The sequence below is a fragment of the Stegostoma tigrinum genome, chromosome 10 (assembly GCF_030684315.1).
Source record: "Stegostoma tigrinum isolate sSteTig4 chromosome 10, sSteTig4.hap1, whole genome shotgun sequence".
NCBI lineage: Eukaryota > Metazoa > Chordata > Chondrichthyes > Orectolobiformes > Stegostomatidae > Stegostoma > Stegostoma tigrinum.
Window position 1 is genome coordinate 57,895,371 of NC_081363.1, and position 20,945 is coordinate 57,916,315.

A 20,945-nucleotide genomic window follows, 5' to 3' on the forward strand; every position below is an offset into this window, starting at 1 on the left:
TTGTTGTAACTGCTGCACTGAAATAACATTCCAAAATAATCCTAATCTAATTTTCTTGGAACCTGGAAACTTGGTCTTACTACATGTTGACTAAATTTGTAGACATGCAGAAAACATTCTAAAATGCTCCAGTTTTTAACTAGGAATTTCTGAGATTTATACCAATGCATAAAAAATGAGGAACTATTTGTGTTTCTTAAGATAATTTAAGTTTTTACTAACTTACCTCCCTTGTATTCAGTTTAAAGTCATAGCATTTTTCACTTACCAGTTAGAAAAGTTCTCACCTATAGGACAAAAACAAAGTTGTATTTTTGATTTTTAAGTGTAATTGTAGTGTGGTGTTGTTCAATGCCTGGAATGTTTAACCATGATATGCATTGATACTTGTTTCAGTTTCATATTCAATCTTTTGGGTGTTTATTACAGTCTATCAGTGGCATGTTTTAAATCTGTTCAGAACTCATGCCTTAGACATTGGAGTGAGATTAAAAATTGTGTAAATGTATAATGTTGAGAACATTTTTGACTTTTGTGGTGTTTGGGGAATGAGGGTAAATTGTGAGCTTTTCAACACAGTTCAGTCTTCTGTGTCTATTTTAAATGACGTTATAAATATTGAGGAATGAAAGATATCCAAAATTAAGGAATAAATTGACAAGTGTAAAGTTGTACGGTGAAATCTATGGTGAATGTATTTGAAAGTGATATAATATTTCTACAAAAGACACACCAGAAAATATGAGCACTTGATATCAGTTCAGACACAAAGCTGGGGTTGACAGTTTGGTGCTTTTGTAGCAATATCAAATGCGTTAATGTTTAATTTGTGCCAAACAATAGATTAATATGCATGAAAAAATCTATCCCTAAATGAGATTATTTTAATACTTACAAAGTACACTAAAACGTTGATTGCGGTTCTGACAGCTAAAATAGAAGCATAAGGAAGGTGTGCTAGCATATTCAGACGCATACAATGTATTCAAATTTGTATTTGTACCACCTATACATCGGTCTACACTCTATGTATTCTAATTATGTGAAGACACGAACTTTTTAAATTGTCGGTACCTCGAATTACAATGCTAATAAAAAGATTACAAAGTAAGCAAAAGAGAGAAATACCAAATGTGAAATGTTAAAAAGTGCAGAGCTGTGTTTGTGTTTAATATGATTCCAATACAGATTCGTTGCTACGATTCTAATCGAAAAGGGGTGGGTGTATCAAGAAATATGGAATGATTCTTTTTCAGGAGATTTACTGACTCAGCTGGAGATGAGAAGGCGAGTAAATGAACATTCACGTTTCCATGGGTTTAGTTCTTATCACTTGAGGTTACAATATTTGTTATCTGAAAGATTTTAACTTTGCCTTTTGCTTTACAACGCAATTAATGTTCCAATAGACGCACAAGTGATTAGGGAAACGGCACAGAGAATTATTCTCCTTAATTAACTCCACACACAAAAAAAATCATGTAGGTATGCTGCCGAATAAATGATTCAGCATCAACGTATGTTTGTCATAAGTATTGAGTCGGTAAATGAATCTTTAATGATGGCGCAATTATGGAGAAAATCTAATGCATAAATGCTGAATAGTGCTTGAAAATGAAAATTGTTTCTTGTCAACTCAGTGTCGAAATCTGATTTCCAAATTTAAAATCATTCCACTTGATTTAGGAATTATTACTGTTATGTCACTAATCAGACGATTTTTTTTGTCCAACTGACTTTTTAGTTTGGAGTTTAATAAATAGTATTAAAATATCCCTAGCAGAAAGATTTAGGAATGAGGAGGGAAGAAAGTTTCCAGTCGTCCTGAGTTTCTGAGTTTTTCTCTTTTAAACTTGGGCGACAATATTTGTGCTGTCTATAAGAAAAAACTTTCCTCCTTTACGTATTAATTAATGTGTTCGGATGTATTAACATATCTACCTGACTACAACACCGGCGCTTTACATCCCCGCCCCAACGCATTTTATCTCTGGGTTTTTACGAGGTTATGGAGCAAGGGAAGCAAGACAGAGAAGACTGGAAGATTTCATCAGTGTACCAGAAAAAAACTTTTGAATTTAAAGTATTCTGAAGGGGAATGGAATGATGAAATTGCGACCAACAGTAGTTACGAGGTTCCTTAAATGGAAACATAATGAATACCACAAAAGCAGGGTAAAATTATCGCTCTAGATATGTATGATAATGTTTGAGAAGACAAGTGCCCAAAATCGTTATGTGTAAGGCTAAAGTTGAGGATACAAAATTTGACTAACGAGTTTAAAAAAAAGTACGGAAGATGGTCATGGATACAGATAGATTGCATATGTAGAGAGAGAGAGAGCTTTTTAAAGAGTATGGCGGGATGGTAGTTAATGCTTGCACCATTATTTGAAGATCAGTAGATTATTGTAAAAAAACCATGACCAGATTCAGTTTCTTTTAACCAAGGACGGAAGTTAATTGTGAGGTAAAATTGAATAACGTTTAATTAAATTCAATTTGGAAAACCCATTGATAAGATGGCATTTCGTAACCCTTCAGAGAAATTTTAAGGGAAGTTTGTAAAGACAGGGACAGATATATGACAAACTGATGATTCTAGTCTGCGTTCTTTGAGCAGATAATGTGAATTATCCCGCTGAAAGTTCATGTTTGGCATTTTGCTGAGTATTTGTAACCTCCAAGATGTTTGTGGATAATTTTTAAATGATAGAAATTTAAGATTCTATTATACAAAAAGCTGTCCCTTCCTTTAATGTAAACATTTGGTAACTAGCCCATGACTGCTGACAGAACTCAATCCTGCTGAGTGAGCTGGACCAGATCTATCAATGCGTCTGGACAGAAATCCAGTGGGTTCAATAAAAATTTAAAAGTAAAGAAAAACAAAACAGGCTCCGGACCCTGTAAAGACTAAGTTAAGATCTTTCTTTAAGTTTTGCCATATTGACTTTTGAGGTGTTTTTTATTCGCAAGTGTAATATTTGAAAACCCCACTAAAGAAGAAAATAATGGGCAGTTCTTCATAAAGCAGATTTGAGAAGTTTCTGGAATTAGTGTATCTACCGTGCGATTTCATTTATGTTATCATTTACATATCACTATTCGGCAAAAATGAGGATGAACAGTATGCCCAACCTATTAGTAATTAGCTAATCGTATTTCATCGCACCCTGTTCAATTGACTCCTAAAATTTACTCAGGCGAATAGAATTTAAATTCCATTTGATGTTTTGGAAAACAGTCGCTCAAGCAAGTTGTATATCAATGGGTTCTGAAAACTAACTAACCAGGATGCTATGATCTCAATCGCAAATAGTTAATAGTTCGAAAAATATCGTCGTTTGCTTTCAACTTGAAAGAAATTATGTATTTAAAAAGCCATTCCAAAGCCACTCAGTGTGGTTTGGAATAGTCACTGCTGCTGCGGTTACTTTGAAATGATCTTCCTCCTGTGTACATTTGAGGTACTATTTATTTCAATCTGAGTTTCCACTTTACCGTAGAGTGTAATTTGTGGGAAATGTTCTTATTGGATCCCTCCTTCGATATGACCGTGTAAGTTTTTGTTCTGATAGGGGCTAGCTGCTGAGAGCCCCTCCCTCCAATAAAGAACACCATTAGATTTTGTAGAATCTACCTCCAACCGTAACCCTGGAGATGGCACAACCTGGGTGTCCTTGCTCTAATACCAAAGAGTCCGCACTGGATGTTTTCTATCCTAAGTCGTTTTCTGTTGTCGATAATCCTGTGCTGTCAAATAAATACATTGTCTCAGCTGTTCAGACCAACATCAAAAGAAAACTGGTCATTTGAAAGGAGGTGGGGGTGAACAATCTTTCGCTTTAAAATTTACGGATCGACTAAATGTAAAGCTCTGTCAATTATGACACTAGCAGTAAATTATTATTGAATAATAACTATATGGGGAGCATTGATTAAGTGATAACGCCTCAGTTGTTGGGAATGCAACAGATTATGTTACACGCTTGCTCATCCAACAAAAGGCGATGAAGCCTGATTAACCATTTTGAAACCGAGAAGATGTCGACAAGACTACAAAACCACTTTTTATACGGTTTAATTAAAAACGTGTTACGAGGACAGAAAAGATGAATGCGATTTGAGAAAGCGTGGCTGATCCGGTTGCTATAACGACAGTAAATCTTCTACGCCTGTTGTGTTTCATACAGTCCCGCTGCAAACTGCACCTGCTTCTTCCCACCACCACCCCCCTCCAAACTGCAGAAAAAGACCAAAACATATTAACGATATTACTGTCAATTATTGTACAAGTAATGTCTTCTGTGCGGACAATATCTCAAATGCAGTGCGATGTATTTACTTTAAAAGTGCTCGTTTGTCCTATTATCCAGTGTGTCAAATAGAAACGCAGTTCTTAACTGGTAATACATCGATAGCTGTACATTGAGAGACATGGCAATCCTCGTTTTTAAACAAAATGTTTTATTGAGTGTAGAAGCTACCTTTCTCATTTGAATGGATACCTTTGGATCAGGGCCGGGTTATAATTTATCCGACATTATACTTCCAAAATTAGAACATTGGGGGTGAATGTGACACCTTCGAAACGAATAAATTCGCTTGTATAGTGTTGGTTGTTATCACATTGTGCTGATTTGCTCTCAAACGTGGTGTTTGCAAAATGACACGAGTATCCTGCTAACTCCGTTTAATGCTGGTTGATAACAACTTGTCAGTTCGGTGCCGGCGACACATACAACTGAATGACATCTCAATCGTTGCTTCCTCTAAGGTCTGCAATTGTGTTTTATTTTCCCGTGATTATTTTTCTTCTCCAGACCTCTCAAGACAGTTAGATCGATCTTTCATATTTTTGGGATGCACTTTTAAAACTATGAACCTCTGATAAAGAGCAGCTGCACTCCAAGCAGATTTCTTTACAGTTCTTCTCTCCATTACTCCCACCATTTTTTCCTCTCTTCTGATCTGAAGGGTATTGCTTTGCTCTTTTCGTTGGCCAAGCACAATTGTGTTATTGGAGATAATGAATTCAATCCCTATCAAAAGGTATTAACACGTCTTTGGCTGTAGTGGGTTTAAAACCAGAAGAAAGAGAACACAAAACTTGCCGAGCCGCCACACTGATAGCTGCTTTGAAATGAAAGGGTTCAGGCATTGTCGTCGAAATTTTAGCCCATACGGCATAAGAAAGAGTCGGGGCTTTTGATGGACACATGAGAACTACCTCATAACGGCAGCAACAAGTAGCACCAAAGTCTTCATCCTCTTTTGCGACGGTGTTCTGCCTGCTGATAACATATGTTAGCTTTTAATGCAGGCCCCTCGATCTAATTACTTCTGCTAGCTGACTACACTGGCGTGGAACTAAATGCTAATTTTCAGGTTCGGGGGCTTGGTTGGAGGGGACGCCGTGTCAGGGTGCAATCACAAATCGAAATGGAAAGTAAATTTAGTGCAATGATGAAAAGAGAACAATTGTAACTTGGTCTGGTTCATTCCTATCTGTTGTCGCATCTAATGAGACCCTTGGGATGGTTTTGCCTGTCAAGGAGGATGATTTTTTTTAAATTAAAAACTATCCATAACAAACAAATGTGGGCAAGAAGCGAGGGTGGGTCCAACAGATCACGTGACTGCTGTACCTCTGTGAGGGAATGTTACACAAGATGCTTTGGGATGTTTGGTCGTTAAAATGATATTGACAAAACAAAACGTTTTGCTTGTTTCTCAATAAATGTAGTACGACATTAATTGAAGATTATAGATTGGTTATTTGCAAAACAATTTAAATGTTTGTAACTTGCTTCTCTGCTCAGACTGGAATCCGTGCGCATGGCATTTAGCTTAACAAACTCAAATAGCTTAACAAACTGAAATATTAATTTGGAAACCAGTGTAGCCGATATCCATATAATAGTAATACCTCACAAATTAGTGGCAAACTTTCACTTGTTCCGAACACTGACATTTTGAAATTAACATATATCCGGATAAAACAATTAGTTACGTTTTTAAACAACTTAAAACAAGTGTTGGAAAGAAAATAAACAGCGAGTATTCGAATTATTTCCTGGTTTTGCATAGCATTCAACTTCGTCAACGTCCGGAAATATGTCTTATTGACAACAGTGGAGCAGGAATATTCCCAAACTTTGCCTGTGTCCATCACTCAGCTCACACGTGCATCGTTACTTTAATTCAAATCGGTCATTTACAGCAATTCCAAACCGATCAACTGGCGAATCAAAATTGAAATAGCGAAAGGAGACCTAGAAGCTAATAAGTTTGAATATCCGGAAAGTCGCCATTTAGATAGATTATAAATGATAAACAGGGCAGTCTTAATTCATACTTTTTGATAGGCTGTTTGTCGTCCATTAAATGTGTGTACTGTATATGTCCACCGTCTATCTGCGCTATGTCCGTTGTCTATGTGCACTGTCCAGTGTATGTGATTTTTAAAATCTCTCCTCTAACCAACATGACGTGTAAGTGACGCTAGTCTTCAGAATGTCCTGAGATTAACAGTTTGTATATATTTCTCAGTTTTGGTCTTCTGATCGTAATTTATTTCCAGATCCAGAAGCGTAAAACACACTCAGAGCAAAACTTAGATTGTTTTCGGTTCTGCGCCCAAAGATACGGAAATGAAATCTGAACTAGATGTACAAATTTCTAATGAGAAGTATTTCACGAATGTGTTTGCCGCCTGTACGTCCTGAGGTTTTTGTTTATACCTTACATGGTTTAATTTGCAAGGCGAGCTGAACCAATAATACTAGTTGCAGCAAATTATTTGACTCCTCCTGAAATAAAAGCAATTACGTGAGAGGTCGGCAGTATTCGTTTCATGAATATTGGTAGCGGTTTCCACTACAGAGTATTTTTATTTTACAGAGACACATTCTTTAGCCAGGTAGTGATTGTTAAAGTCAGTTCCTGTCAGAGGTCAGGAGACGTTGTTTGTCCTGTTCAAAGTTCGCATTGAAAGTGTCTTGGCCCCAGTCTGGTGGATTAGAAGTCACAAAGGGGCAAAAGAACGACACTGAACCCAAGAAGCTTGTGGGATGGAACGCAACGCTAAATATCAGGAGAATGCAAAGTCTTCTTGCTCAAAGCCGTCTTGGTTATTTCTGTGCCGCCCTCAAAACTGGAAGATTTATCTTTGGAAAAAAAAACACATAGAAGGCTGAGCGTCCATTAACCGACATTGTTCGACCTTGCGTCTGGAAAGTTAGACTCGGTTGTTTTTATTTTCGCGTGTTCCGCCTGGTTTTACTATTCTTATGCTTTGAACTAATTTTCGCACTAACTTTTGAATCTGAAAAGCGTTTTAATCCAATGTTATATTATCATTTACAACAGGGGGCCTCGAAGTGCTGTGAAAAATGAGCAATAACAAAGAAAGAAGGTGGATGTGTATATGCCGCTCCCGTTGTTAAGATATACTCCAAAGGAATGTGTTGCGATTGCGTTACTCTCAGATTTTGGTTTTCACAGTAAAATTAAAGTCGCCGATGAAATGAGTACGTTATAATTTATATCTACCTTACACTGTCATTAGAAATCGAGATAACTTCTGCATTTGTTATGTATTGACTATCTATTTTGAGTTGCTGTTTTATTTCCAGTACTTTGACGGGACCGCTGATTGGGTTAAACTTGGTGTCCTGTTGTTCTTCCTCGTATTCGTTTGTGCAAAATGTTCGCCCGGTCTCTGTTGGTCGATTATACGTCAATTTTTGTATTCAAGTTGCAAAATAATCTCAAAATCTATCGATTGGGAGGAAGTTATTTGCGCAAAGTTATGATGAAAGTTCAGAAAGATGATTCACGCCATTGTCGTCTCTTTCCGCGCACACCAACTCAGTCTGATTTTTAACATTATTTAATAAACAAATAACATGCTTTTGTGGAGTGGTACGTGTTAAAAGTAGAACTGCCTTCCTTAAAAATGATAGTGTGTTAAGACAAATTAATAAACATTATAATTATATTCGACTGGCTTCAGTACAACTTACACAAGTCAGTTAACAACTGATATCAAACAGAATACGCGGTCCAACTCATTTCTTCGTTTGCATTCTTCCGTTCCTCAAAGCACATTTAATCGTACCTGTTTTTACAACTGTGAGTATAAATGTAATAGGAATAAATGTTGCATAAATTAGAACCTCTTGCCTTTCTATCAGCGCCGCACCATATTTACTGCATAAAACAGCGTAAGGTTCACGTGTGGCCTCTAGTATATTCAGGTAGGCGCCATACAAACCTTTGAATCTGGCTAGTCTTATAAAGAAAATTATTAACTCGAAGAGCTCATGGCCCCACACTCATAGATTAAAATAGATTAGAATACACAAAGAGAAAATAAACCCAGTGGAACAAGGGAAGAAGCTTGGAAAACAGAGCGAAGTTCTCAATGCAATTAAAAGGCACTCAGCTCATTTTATTTTGGAAAATCCGTTTGAATACAATAAAATTACACAAGGCAGTTTCTACCTAAAGTTAAGTGCTATAATTTCAATAACCTTTATAATTTTCTTCGCTTTTCGATTTGACGTACGCATCGTTTCTTGTCGATTCCATTTACGGTATCTGAAGAACTGAAAATTGAAACTGCGTTAGGACAGTGCGCTGACTGGGAAGCTAAGGATGACATCTAGATAGTAGGTGGACATACATCCATCTTCTTCTCATTAGGTCAACTTATATGTACATTAAAAAATGTTAGATAAATGTTTGATGAAATAAACAAACATCACTCCACTACACGTCATTTCAGTGTCATGTTTGAGCATCGAACAGTGCCCAACTCTTTTCCCCTTTCAGAGCACGTCAATGTAATTGCCAGGTTTACTGTAAAGGGGGAATTGCTGTGTTGGCGGTGGTGCAATGAAAGCTACCGATGTTCTGATGGTAAAGTGGGGGAGGGGAATGAGATTATAAGGGCTCTGCGTACTTTGAACGGTCGGATCGCCTATTGACTTTAGCAGCAAAGGAAACAAGCACTGCCTGTGCTCCTCGATTTTACGTCCAACCGTCAGGTTTTGACTCTTCTGGTATTTTAGCCCTGAGAACAACCAAAGAACGGTCAACAAAATTCTTAACTTATTTTGCCGGAATGTTCTTACAGTATCAGAAGTTAATACGAATAAGACATTTTTTATGTTCACAACGGTAAGCAAATGCTATATTTACAATAATTACTTCTAATCCTCGAATCTCGAATTAGTATAAAAGAATAAAAACGTAAATTAAATCAATATTGTAGATCCAATAATCCCAGACTTCCAGCAAGCATTGCCAGTCATTATCTAGAATAGAGCGGCGGCCTTACACGACCGGCAAGATTAATGCTAGATTCCGGAAGTGAATGTAACACAGTAACTATGAGTTTCTAACATCCCAATGAATTTGCAAACCCCAAAATAAAGTTTCTCTTGAAAAGCTAAATACGCACATCCCGACCCTTTTGCCATGTTTCACAAATGCTTTTGAGAAAACACATCGAATGGAACAGATTTTGTAAAATTTAGAAGTGTAAGACCCAGCGGGTGGCACATAGGCGGAAATTCTCTGTTATTTAATGAAGGTATCTGTAACTCATAGACACGGCCTACCGAATTTGAATGATATACAATGGAATTCTGAGACCCATATCAATTAAAAGTGCCACAACACTTCCCACCAAAATCTCTATTCAACCTGATTATTGGAATTAATTTTACCTATTAAGAAAAACCTAAACACCCGCTATCGAATATTAACTCTTTACAGTGTACTAAACAATAAGAATCCGTCTTTCTATAAAAAGTAATTGAACTGCGAGGATGCAAACAAATAACATTGCTTCTCAGTTTTACACGAATTGGTTTATCAGGCAACACAGCATGAATCTTCAAAGCAATTAGCGACGTGCCGTAATTTTCTTCCACTTCCTTGGAAAGACGTTGTTTACAGAAAATAAATAGGAATGTTGGTGCAGCCAATGTGTCCACTCAAGGATAATCCGAAAATTCGCTCTTCTCAATTTCACGCTACACTTTTTTCACTCATCAGGGGACAATTACATGATAATTAAAAGAATTTCACGGTTACTCTGACAATGTGTGTGTGTCCCGCCCGTGAACAGTGATCAAAGATCCACTTGTGTGGTTCGAAATTACAATGTGTTTTTGTACCTAGATACAAAGACATGTAATTCTATCACACATTGTAACATTTGTAATAGACAATGCTCCAGGCTTATTCTCAGCGTGACAAAGGAAAACACTGCAATTGTAGCTGTTCAGCACAGACTTTCTAAATAATCGGGGATAATGCTCGCGTTCGGTAGTGAAAAACATATTGGAATCAGAAGCGACCGTTTCTGAAACAAGGACCAATGAAATCACATATATAAAAATATACATATATATGAAAATGCAATAAACCCACTGATCATTTCAATGACTGACCATCTTAACTGTAATTTTAGAACTGTTTCACAGTAATGCGTTTATCTTGCGAAATGAAATCAGTCTCGGCCTCTTCGTCTTCAGGAATAGCGCCTGAACAAGGTTCCTGTTTGAAAATACAAATCCTAAACTGGCAGATGGTCATCCTCAAAATCTTCCGAACGACTTGGTGTTCTGGTGCACTTTGGAATTTAGGCGCTCAAAGCACATGTACGTGTCATTGAAAACGAAAGACCACGCGCTGGAATTATTATCCTTTGGTTATTTTGTTTAAAAATGCTAATTATAACATTTTGTTTCAAAAATAAAATTCAGGCATTAATTGTAAATTAATCATCGGAGACATAGCAATGAAATCATTCTATTTTATCAAGATAAGGTTTTAGGAAAATCCACATACAGTTCCTTTGGGCGATACCCCATTTGTTCTCGGTTTTCGAAATTACCTGCTGGAGTTGGTCGAAAGTATTCGCTGTGAACCTGATCACTTTTTAATGTTAAAAACGATATGTGTACGCAACAAAAGCAGGGTTTATTTTATATAGTAGCCAGTAACTAAAACTCGACTTTATTTTCTCCGAATATTGTCTAAACATTCCGCAATAGTTATACTCATTGCTTTGACACTGACATTTTCTTAAGAATGTTTTAAGTGCCAAATTTCTGATTTCATCAATAGAAATGACTTAGTTTTACTGTAATACTGAAGGGAACATTTTTAACTGTTTATTGGCGAGTGATGTGATTAACAACAAAACCACAAAGTAGGTGTGAATTAACCTTTTTATTTTTCTCATCAAATCAAAATAATTTTATTTTCATAGAATTACAAATACAAAATTAACAACTCCTTAAATTCAATTTGTAATTTGTATCATTATTTCTCGACAACTTAAAACTAGAAAGGACCTAGAGTAGATCATGCAATAAATTAGGCACATTGAGAAAAGCCGCAAGAACCCGTCTGGCTATATGCTACCACCAACATTTCTAGACATCTAAAAACGGGGGGGGGGGGGGGGGGAAAGTGCATTAACACTGGATGGAAATAAGAGTTAAAAGGCATCGCGGAACGAAAAATATAGTAACTTTTCCTGGTTCCTGATGCAGGTAACATTTGGTTCATTTTTACAATCAACCCGCTTTGAAAAAAAAAATGCCAATGAATCGACATGAACACATGAAACGGGAAACGGCTTTCGTCTTCGTCTTTGTTTCACTAAAACTGCACAGCGTCCTGTCGAGTTTTTATTATAGAGTAGTTTCGTAGAATTAACACAGTTATTTTCTCCAAGCAGCTCATTTTATTCAACCCCCATGCTTACCCTAACGCTCTTCTCTCTTCCGCTCATGTATTTAAGTGGTCGAGACTAGTCTTGCGTTTATCACAACTTGCGGGCAGCCTCTGGGAATAGTAAGTGGACGCGGAGAAAGTGGTACAGGATCACACAACGAATTCTAGAATTATACAACACGGTTCTAAAAAAAAAATTAAATACATTCTGCAGTTGTTTGCGAGATATTCTCCGCGAAATGTACAGTCGTGATTCGTCGTCAAACTCTGCAGCTACTTTGCACTTCCACAGTTTTTAATACATGTTAAATCTTGTAAAAGTAACAGTCTTTGCACACAACGGTGCTGAAATAGCAATCCCGAAAAGGGGCAAAGTGTCGATGATGATCTGACGGTTTAAGCTCCTCTATTTTAGATGTAAGACTAAGAGGTGTTGAGAACAGGTCTGGAATACACACCTTGGTAGTAGGAGGCTTCGCTGGCCAGGACCGAGGGCTCCAGGCTGCTCTTGCCCATAGAGCTGAGGGCCAGCCCGCTGCTCCCGTAGCTGGAGTAATGCATGGCCTGCTCGTAAGCCTTCAAGTCCATCTTGTGATGCTGCTGTTCGGACGACATGAGGTTGTTAATGGAGAACGGGTGGTTGAAAGAGTAATGCGGCTCTCCCTTCAGGTGGTGTACTTGCTGCGAGTCGGCGGCCGACACGTGGCCGAGGGGCGGAGGCCCCGGGCTCAGGCTGAGCGCGTTGCCCAAGGCCGGGCCTCCAGCCAGTGCCGGGCCCGAGCTGGCCAGCGGAGCCTGCGGCTTGCCGAGCTCGGTGTCCGGGCTGGACGAGCTGCTCGAGTCGCTGAGGGCCGGCGTGCCTTCGGCCTGGGCCAGCGGCCCGGGGCGGCTGCTGGCGGCTGCCGGGCTGCCCTGAGGCGCGGCTTCTTTGCGCGCTCCGTCCGCCCGCAGCGCCGACTTCTTCTCGCACTTGAAGCGCTTCTGGCGTCGCAGGTAGCAGCCGTTCTCGAACATGTTTCCCGAGTCCGGGTGCAGGGTCCAGTAGGAGCCTTTGCCCGGTTTGTCCGGGGAGCGGGCCACCTTGATGAAGCAGTCATTGAAGGAGAGCGAGTGGCGGATGGAGTTCTGCCAGCGCTGCTGGTTCTGGCGGTAATACGGGAACAGGTCCATGATCCACTGGTAAATCTCACTGAGGGTCAGCATCTTGCTGGGGGCCTGCTGGATCGCCATGGTGATCAGCGAGATGTAAGAGTACGGCGGCTTGGCATGCGGGTAACTGCGCCGGAAGCTCTTGCTGTCCCTGGGCCGGCTCAGGTTACTCTGGCTGTAGGCCATGGGGCTCAGGGCCGGGCTCAGGCTCGAGTACGGGCTCAGCGCGCTCATGGACGCCTGCTGGCTGCTCAGGTTCGGGCTCATGGCCGTCACCCCGCCGCCCATAGCGCCCGGCCCGCCGCCTGGCATCGTGGCCATGCCCGGGCTCAGCCCCGTGCCCATCCCTGGGTTCCCGTAGGACATGTTGAAGGAGCCCGAGGTCATGTTGCCGCCGGAGCCCATGCTGTTCATGCTCATGTAGCTGTTCATGCTGCCCAGTCCCGGGTTCATACTGTTCACTGGCACCGTCGAATAGGCCTTCACATTAGAAAGAAAGAAAGGTGTTAGTTTGACGGGGCAGGGTGACGAGTTTTATTTTGCTTTATTCAGAACGCTCTACACTTGGGTCGCCAGCGATGTTGACGGGAAAGTTACCTTTTACAACACGCTGGGGGAGAGAGGGGGGGAACACCTTCGGACTCATTACACCGAACTGAGGTGAGAAAGCCACGCCTCCTAAAATAAAGTGTAAAATTGGAACAGCTTCCTCCCTGCAGTAAGATACAATAATGCTACTGGTTATTGTTGATGACTTGTTAAGATGCCCTGTCTGATCTCTGGCCGAGCTCGTAAACACTGGAGCGGGATTGAAGAGTGGCTCTCACTCAGTCCCCCCCCTCTCTCTCTCTCTGATGCCACCCCGTGGTCAGTAACTTCGTGACTCATTAGCTCCTGTATCGAATACACAAACGCACAACACCAAGCTGTTCTTTTTTATCAATTACTTATGAAGGTTTGGTATCCCGTCATTTTGAGACATGTAACACCCGTTGGATATACTTCGACAAAACATTGTCCGATTTTAAGGTAGAATCCCTCGGCAAAATGCCTCTGAAGATGACTTAAAATTAAGTCGCGCTATAATCCGCGCTCTTTATGTGATCTGTGGGTTAATGCCGCAAGTGCCCACCTCAATATAAGGTGCAACTGTTACTCTGGCTTACCTCCTGCGGTTCCCCGTAGTAGCTGCTCCAGTCGGAAGCTTCGTGTCCTTCCATCTTCACCGCACCTAGCATCATGGAGGCACAGTACAATAAACGAGCATCAAAGCTTGCCCTAAAAATACAATCCCAGCGCGGATGTAGTCTGGCTGAAGTACAGTGAGAAAGATAGAATGGAGACTGCGAGAGTGAGGAAGTGGTGGGACGCGAACACTTTGAGTGGCGCTGGGGACATGCGTAGTGATTTAACTGCCCACAGATCCTGCCTCCTTTCCCGATTTGCCCAGATCTTTCTATATTTGAATAATCAACTCTCACCTAAGCGTTAGGATACTCTGTTCCTATTCCACACCTGCCTTAACTACTGGCACTGCTCACAATTCCACTGACTTCCACTCAGCGGGGCCAGACTTGAGCCATTGAAAGTAGTCCCTATTGAATTTGTAAATAGACTAATTGGTTTAACTCGGAAACAAAAGGAAAGACAAACTATAGCAATAGGATGAGAAACAGATAAATTAATCCGGCACCAAAAACGAAACTAGGGACTTTTTTCCGACCAATTAAACTGAGAGAGAAAATCCGAGGGACTCTCAGAACTAACCATTATGTCTTCCTTTCCACTATTTCTGTCATACTATACTTCGCAACACAACCAAAGTACCTTTGATAAAACCTGACTTTTTTCCCCGCAATTTGAAGTTAACCGTAGCAATATCTACAGCAGTTTGTTTTCAGATAGACGAGAATTGTAAATGGTTAAAGGTAAACGGCGCCCTGGTGTGATTTGTTTGAGCTTTCAGCTTCAACCCGCCGGTTGAGAAAATCAAACCTGGCCGTTAAAACGACCAAGTCTCATAACTCGCAACACCCCACCGAAATGTCCACACTGGGGATCATTTAATAAACACTTCGTTTAGACTCCTTTCCAGCAGACTGGGTTCTGCCAAGTGCAATCCTCCCGCTAATCAGTAAAGCGAAGAAGATATAGTTGATCTGGCAGCCTGTCTAGCGATAGCACCGTTAGCAAACCTTTGGACCGGCAAACACGCATCTAATTGTGATCAGCAATGGTAGCATTCCAAAACACAAATTATTTCTGAGATATTTCGTTGTGATCGCAGACAATTCATTAAATTACACGGTTATGTGAGCTGCAATCTGATCTCCACATGTTTGGTGATTGACTACAAAGGGCGATGGACCTTTCTGTGTTGCTCATTTAGAAATCTAAACAAATGTCTGTTTAATAAGGTATTAGGCTGAGCGACATTCCTAGCCTGAAAGAGACGAATCGGCCTGAAAGAGGCAGATGTAATTAGCCTGTGGTAGAATTTACTCTGCCGTGTGACGTCTTTGAGGAATGGTGTAAATAAACGCATTCTTCGTCCTTCTTTCGTGGTGATAGGTCGTAAAAATGCAGAATGGAAGAATAGTTTGCATTCAAGATCACGTACCTCGGGTTACCCTCTTTAGGACTCCGCAGCCAGCGACAGCCCTCGCTCCAAGTCATCAATAAACGAAACTTCAGCTTATGCAGCGGCTTTATGTAGCGCGTAGCAACGGGACGACATTTGGGTCTGGGATGTTAACCCGAAAGAAAATGAAGTCCTGGACTCCCCTTTTCTCTGTGTTGTGCAAGAAGTTTACTGCTCCGCCTGTGAGCTGGCTCCCAAATGCGGCATGAAAGAGAAGCTGTAGACTTGCAGCTGGCAACACTTAAAATCTCCTCAACACCAGGGTGACAATGTGTAAATAGTCAAATGAAAACTACATTGTCTGTATTTTCACTTTGTTTTTACGTCTCACCTCTTTCTGTGATGTGATTGACCCAGTGTGTTGAAATGATTTCAGTCTAGTAGCGTGCCCTGTCTTTTCATCTGAATTGTTCGGAAGGTTGAAATACAGCAGGCAAGCTCCCAGAGTGAACCGGTTTTCTTGCTCCTTTTCCAGGCCTTGCTGCAAACCGTTGAATAGCGACAAGACTGTGAGGTTTCCTTCTTAACGTGACGGCAATGCGATGTTGGAAGTTTGGTCAGAATCACAAACCTTTTGGCAGACGCGAGGAGATTTGCTCTTTATTCTATTTTCTCCGGAAAAGAAAGCAATTTGATCACATTTTACCAAGAAGCTCGGGTCATCTTCATCAAAATATTAAACGGTTTGGCATAAAATAATATCGCGAAAGAGAAGCTATCTCGAATGCATATGCTATTCATGACTACAAGTTCGGTCTGCCAAACGGGCACCCTTAATGTGTATCAATCCATGCCGGTCAACGAATTAATTCCTGCATTGATCTGTATACCCTTGCCAGCCGTGCCAGGGGCAAACATACACACTGGTACGACTGAGTATGGACTTCAAACTGTGAAGTAGCCATCACAAATCTGGCCTCGGCATGATAATTCAACATATCATTTGCAGAATGAGAACGGTACTGCAGCAAGTTTTGCCAGTTTATTACATCAGATCCATAATTTTGTGGTCGCGCCCTTCCTCTGTGTGACTGTTCACAGATACTGTGTGGAAAAGGCGTTGCTTTCACCATCGTCATCCTTCCTGTTGTTGTTCAAGTAAAATGCTGAGGAGTGGGTGCTAAACCTCCCACATTTGGTATGTTTTAACCAGTGCGAGCAGGCGGAACGCCGGGCTGTTTTCTTCACTTTAGTTCTCCAGAAAGTGTCCCATACCTCATCCTCCCCCCACTTCTCAAAAAACCGAGCTGTAACATCGTGCATTCAGTAGTAAATGTAACTTAATTTCCGCTTGAAGATTTTGTGAAGAGAACATTGACTCTTGTTGATTGATTAGATTAGTCCCAAACCAGCTCAGATTTGTGTGCTTTATAGATTACACTGACTTTCGCCGCATCTAAAATATTTGGCATCTTTATATTTTTTTCAACGTGTAAAGATTTTTTATCAAATCTTTGAAATAAAGGTTTGTGACAGTTTATGTTCTGTTTGAGTTACGTACATGGGAACTGTACATGTCCTAAATAGAAACTGTACGCCCCATGGTGAGAACCCCATATCTGATAAATCCTGTTCCTTCCTGCAGCACACTATCCCATACCCCAAACCCACCACAGTGTGGGTTGGAAGCTCGTTAACTGCCTATAAATAAACCGGTTCATATATTCACACGTGCTACAGATTACCTACTAGAATAGTTTCAGTAATTAAGGAGCAGCGTTGGCAATAAATAGAGAAGGAGTCAGCGACTATTCGACCAGAAGCCATCCATCTGGATTGAGCGACTCCGGGGACGCTGCTGGTTTCAGAAAGGTCTCATTAGCATCTGAAGAGCAATATGCACAGGATGGGTTTTGTTAACAATGTTGCAAAATTAATTGGATCATTCTTCTCTGAGTGAGTTATCTCTATGTGAAGGAGGTAATGTAAGTGCAAGACTCTATAGGTTTATCGCTGAGACTGCTCGTTCGTGAAGAAGCAAATCCAGCCACAGTGCAATGTCCAACTACATGGGCAGCTGCTCGGCCTCCGACACACGGTTATTATTGCATATTAATTCACCTATTAATTAACAATCAATCGATAAATTTATTAATGAATTGTTTTCCGACTTTTTGCAGCGTGTAAATTGTCTTATTTTATTTGAAGATTTGAATCACCAGTGGGAACACCAGCAGTATTATCGTCGGACTATTAAGCCCGAGATCTAGCTAAAGTTTTGGGTACCGTGGTTCGACTCCCATCATGGCAAATGGTGGCTGTTGAATTCAATAAGTAGCTGGAATTAAGAATCTAATGATGACCATGACATAATTATCGATTGTTGCCGGGTGGTTTTGGTTGCGGGGTGTGGGGGGGTGGTTGAAGGACCTTTATGGAACCATACGGCCGTCCTTGCCTGGTCTGCATGTGTGACTCCAGACTCACAGCGATGTGGTTGACTCTCAACTGCCCTATGGGCAATTCGGGATGGGAAACAAATATTAGCCTAGCTAAAGAGCCCTCGTCCCGTGAAAGATATTATATATATATATATATATATATACACATACATGTATTTAAAATGACGGTATGAAAAAACTGAAAAATCCCAAGCAATGTTAAACCAATCATTGGCAGAATGTTTTCGAAATGAGTGTTTTAAAAGTGACTGATTAAAGAACACATTCCGCCGCCACTGTCCGTCCCTGGTCGTTATCAGGGTAAAGGTTCACGACCGTTCCTTGACCAGGTGACCGGTGATAAGTCTGGGATTTACTTGCCACTCTTTCCGGATCGTTTTACCTCTGTACACAAGGTGTAAAATGACATTATTTGCTGAGGTCAGAAGACCTTAATCCCGCGAGCACTTTTATTAAACCGTTCCTGTTGGTTTCAAAATAAATTTATGTTTTTCACTTAATTCGTCCAAAGACTAAGGCAGAAGGATGTTTCATCTCCTAAAGACCCTGCATCACACCCAGAGCAGTTTGCTGTTTATTGGACAAGGCGTTAATTTTTAGCTGTAATAAGTGCTGACATCTGTGGTTGATAATTAGCTATCGTATTTAATTTTCTGAACATTTTCGTTAGATTATTTTCAGATTACTTCTTCATTAACTTGAGTGAGGTTATATTTTGTCATCGGCCAATGAGCCGAACTAGCAAACAATGAAACAGGGCATCGCTGATGAGTTACAAAAGGTTTTCAGGTTGTTTATCTACATAATTTTCAGGCCCAAATGATTCATCTGTCTTGCTAGGAATGCTGCGAGCGGTCGTCCAGATTTGGGAGTATCGATCTAAGTAAAACTAGCGCAAAAAGTGTTCCTTCCACCGAGTCCGCTCACACCAGCAGCCGTCGCATCGCCCTGTTCTAACACGGAACCAGCTGATTGCTGGCTGGACGCTTCGAAACATTCTCACTGGATCAACACTGAAATCAGATAGAAACCAATTCAAACACGCAGCACATTTGTAAGAGACTAATGTTAAACGTTAGAAAAAAAATGAACATAAGCTAACCTGAGATATTGGATTCTGAACATTTTACACACTTGCTGCGAGTGGACAATCTTTTGGCAAACGCTCTTTCTCTTCCTGAGAGAGAATGAACTCCATTTCTTTACGGTGACGATTTGAACTAATCACAAATAGCAGGAAAAATAAAAGCTATGCTAACAATGTGACCCTAACAATGTGATTGTACTTTCAAAACAAGATTCCAGGAAGCAAGACTGTGTGAAGTGTTTTGTAACGTGCAACATTCCGCTTCCAGTCATTCACCGTCTTGAATTGGAAATATATCGCCGTTTTTTCAGGTGGGGTTGGGGGAATCTCCCCAGCAATAGCACTGCGGCTCTACTTGCATTAAATGGACTGCAGTGAATCAAAAAGGCAGCTAATCACCACCTTCACAAGGGCAGGTAGGAATGGGCAATAAATGCTGATCCAGCCATCAATGCCCACATCCCCAGTGATTTTTTTTAAAAAGTGCTACCAAATGCAATATCACGTAAACTGATTGACCCAAAGGGTGCTACTGCATGAGGTTTGCCTAGGTAAGTCAGAGTTCATAGCCTCTATAGCCTTCTGTACTCACCACTGAGTACTCACTCAGCAACCCGAAATCACCTCAAACTTCCCTTTTGACTTTTTTTTTGCTAAATCGCATTCCGTATCGTCAGAGCAGTCCTTTATTTTATCACAAACCTTTACTCTGTGCCAGTGCCCTTTTCACTACAACCATAGCCACTCCCTTTACCTTTTTTTCATGACATCTTTGTTTAATCTGTTCTGCCCTATAACCTTTCCCTGACCTTCCTTTCCACTTCACCTGCACCTTTCCCTTTTTCAACATCATAAAGCCCATCGCATTTCCGCCACTCTTCAGTCCTGAAGACATCTTTTTAGTCTCTTTCCACAGATGCTGCCAGATTTTCTGAAAATTCCCACCACTTCCCTTTTTTTCCTTCAGGCTAAGAGAGAATTTGGAGAAATTATTGGGAAAGCAAACCTACAAAATCTCTCCGTCCAATGGAGAAAATTCAAATTGTCTTTTATTTTTGTCCAATATACTTTTAGTCTCTTCAATATCCATTGAGTCTGTCCGTACGCAAGAAAATTTACAGAGCAACTTCAATATTCATTAAGTCGATGAAGGAAAGAAAATGCAAGAAACAAGTCAGCTGGTATCAATTAACTTAGATCACATAAATTGAAGTGATATGTATCAGCATGTTTTATTGCTGCAAATCTCTTACATAAAGTAACTCAAATCAGAATGAGTTAAATCTCTAAAATTCCACAGAGGTGAGATGAAGACTCTCAAGAACATGGCTTGATGTTGAATATTTTCTTACCATTCCTTTCCAACTCTTTTCCTAAATCTCTTACCACCTTACTTGGTTATGATTCAGTAAAAGGGAGCACTCCTGGTACCTTTCTTAATTATGAAAGTTGTCACTTTTTCAACCATTAGGGAGATGCAACATTCACACAAATTGGGTTTCAGTAGGTATCACTGGATGGAAAATGAGAGCAGGAATGTTTGCTGATTCACTCCCACTTAAGGAAATGCTACTGAAAATGTATCTGCTGAGATGATCAAACTCAACATACAATGGAGAAAAAATATCTGGACTCTTGCTATTCTGCATTCTTTGCCAGATGCACGGTACATAGTTTTATTGTTATAAGAGAAGAGGTTATGTGGTGGTCTATTTAGAGTCATTCGGCAGGGAAACAGACCTTTTGGTCCAATCCATCCATGCCGAACAAGCTTCCTAAACTAAACTAGTCCCATTTGCCTGCATTTGGCCCATATTTCTCTAAACCTTTCCTATTCCTGTGCCCGTCCAAATGTCTGTTAAATGCTGTAACTGTACCTGACAGTTCATTTCACATACAAACC

At 40.4% G+C, this 20,945-nt stretch overlaps 1 protein-coding gene across 3 annotated transcripts; it reads right to left on the reverse strand.

Annotated features, from left to right (window-relative positions):
• Positions 1–11,267: 11,267 nt before the first annotated feature.
• On the reverse strand, positions 11,268–19,744 carry foxa1 (forkhead box A1). 3 transcript variants are annotated; one of them, XM_048538276.2, is made up of 4 exons: positions 19,635–19,744; positions 19,058–19,175; positions 14,079–14,143; positions 11,268–13,392 (listed from the first exon to the last, which is right to left on the reverse strand). In XM_048538276.2, exons 3-4 carry the CDS (start codon positions 14,130–14,132, stop codon positions 12,187–12,189), a joined length of 1,260 nt encoding a protein of 419 aa, XP_048394233.1. In that variant the 5' UTR covers positions 14,133–14,143; positions 19,058–19,175; positions 19,635–19,744; the 3' UTR covers positions 11,268–12,186. The 3 variants fall into 3 exon arrangements, with proteins under 3 accessions (XP_048394233.1, XP_048394232.1, XP_048394231.1); XM_048538275.2 differs by lacking the exons at positions 19,058–19,175; positions 19,635–19,744 and adding an exon at positions 15,533–16,599; XM_048538274.2 differs by lacking the exons at positions 19,058–19,175; positions 19,635–19,744 and having other exon boundaries at positions 14,079–14,459.
• Positions 19,745–20,945: the final 1,201 nt, after the last annotated feature.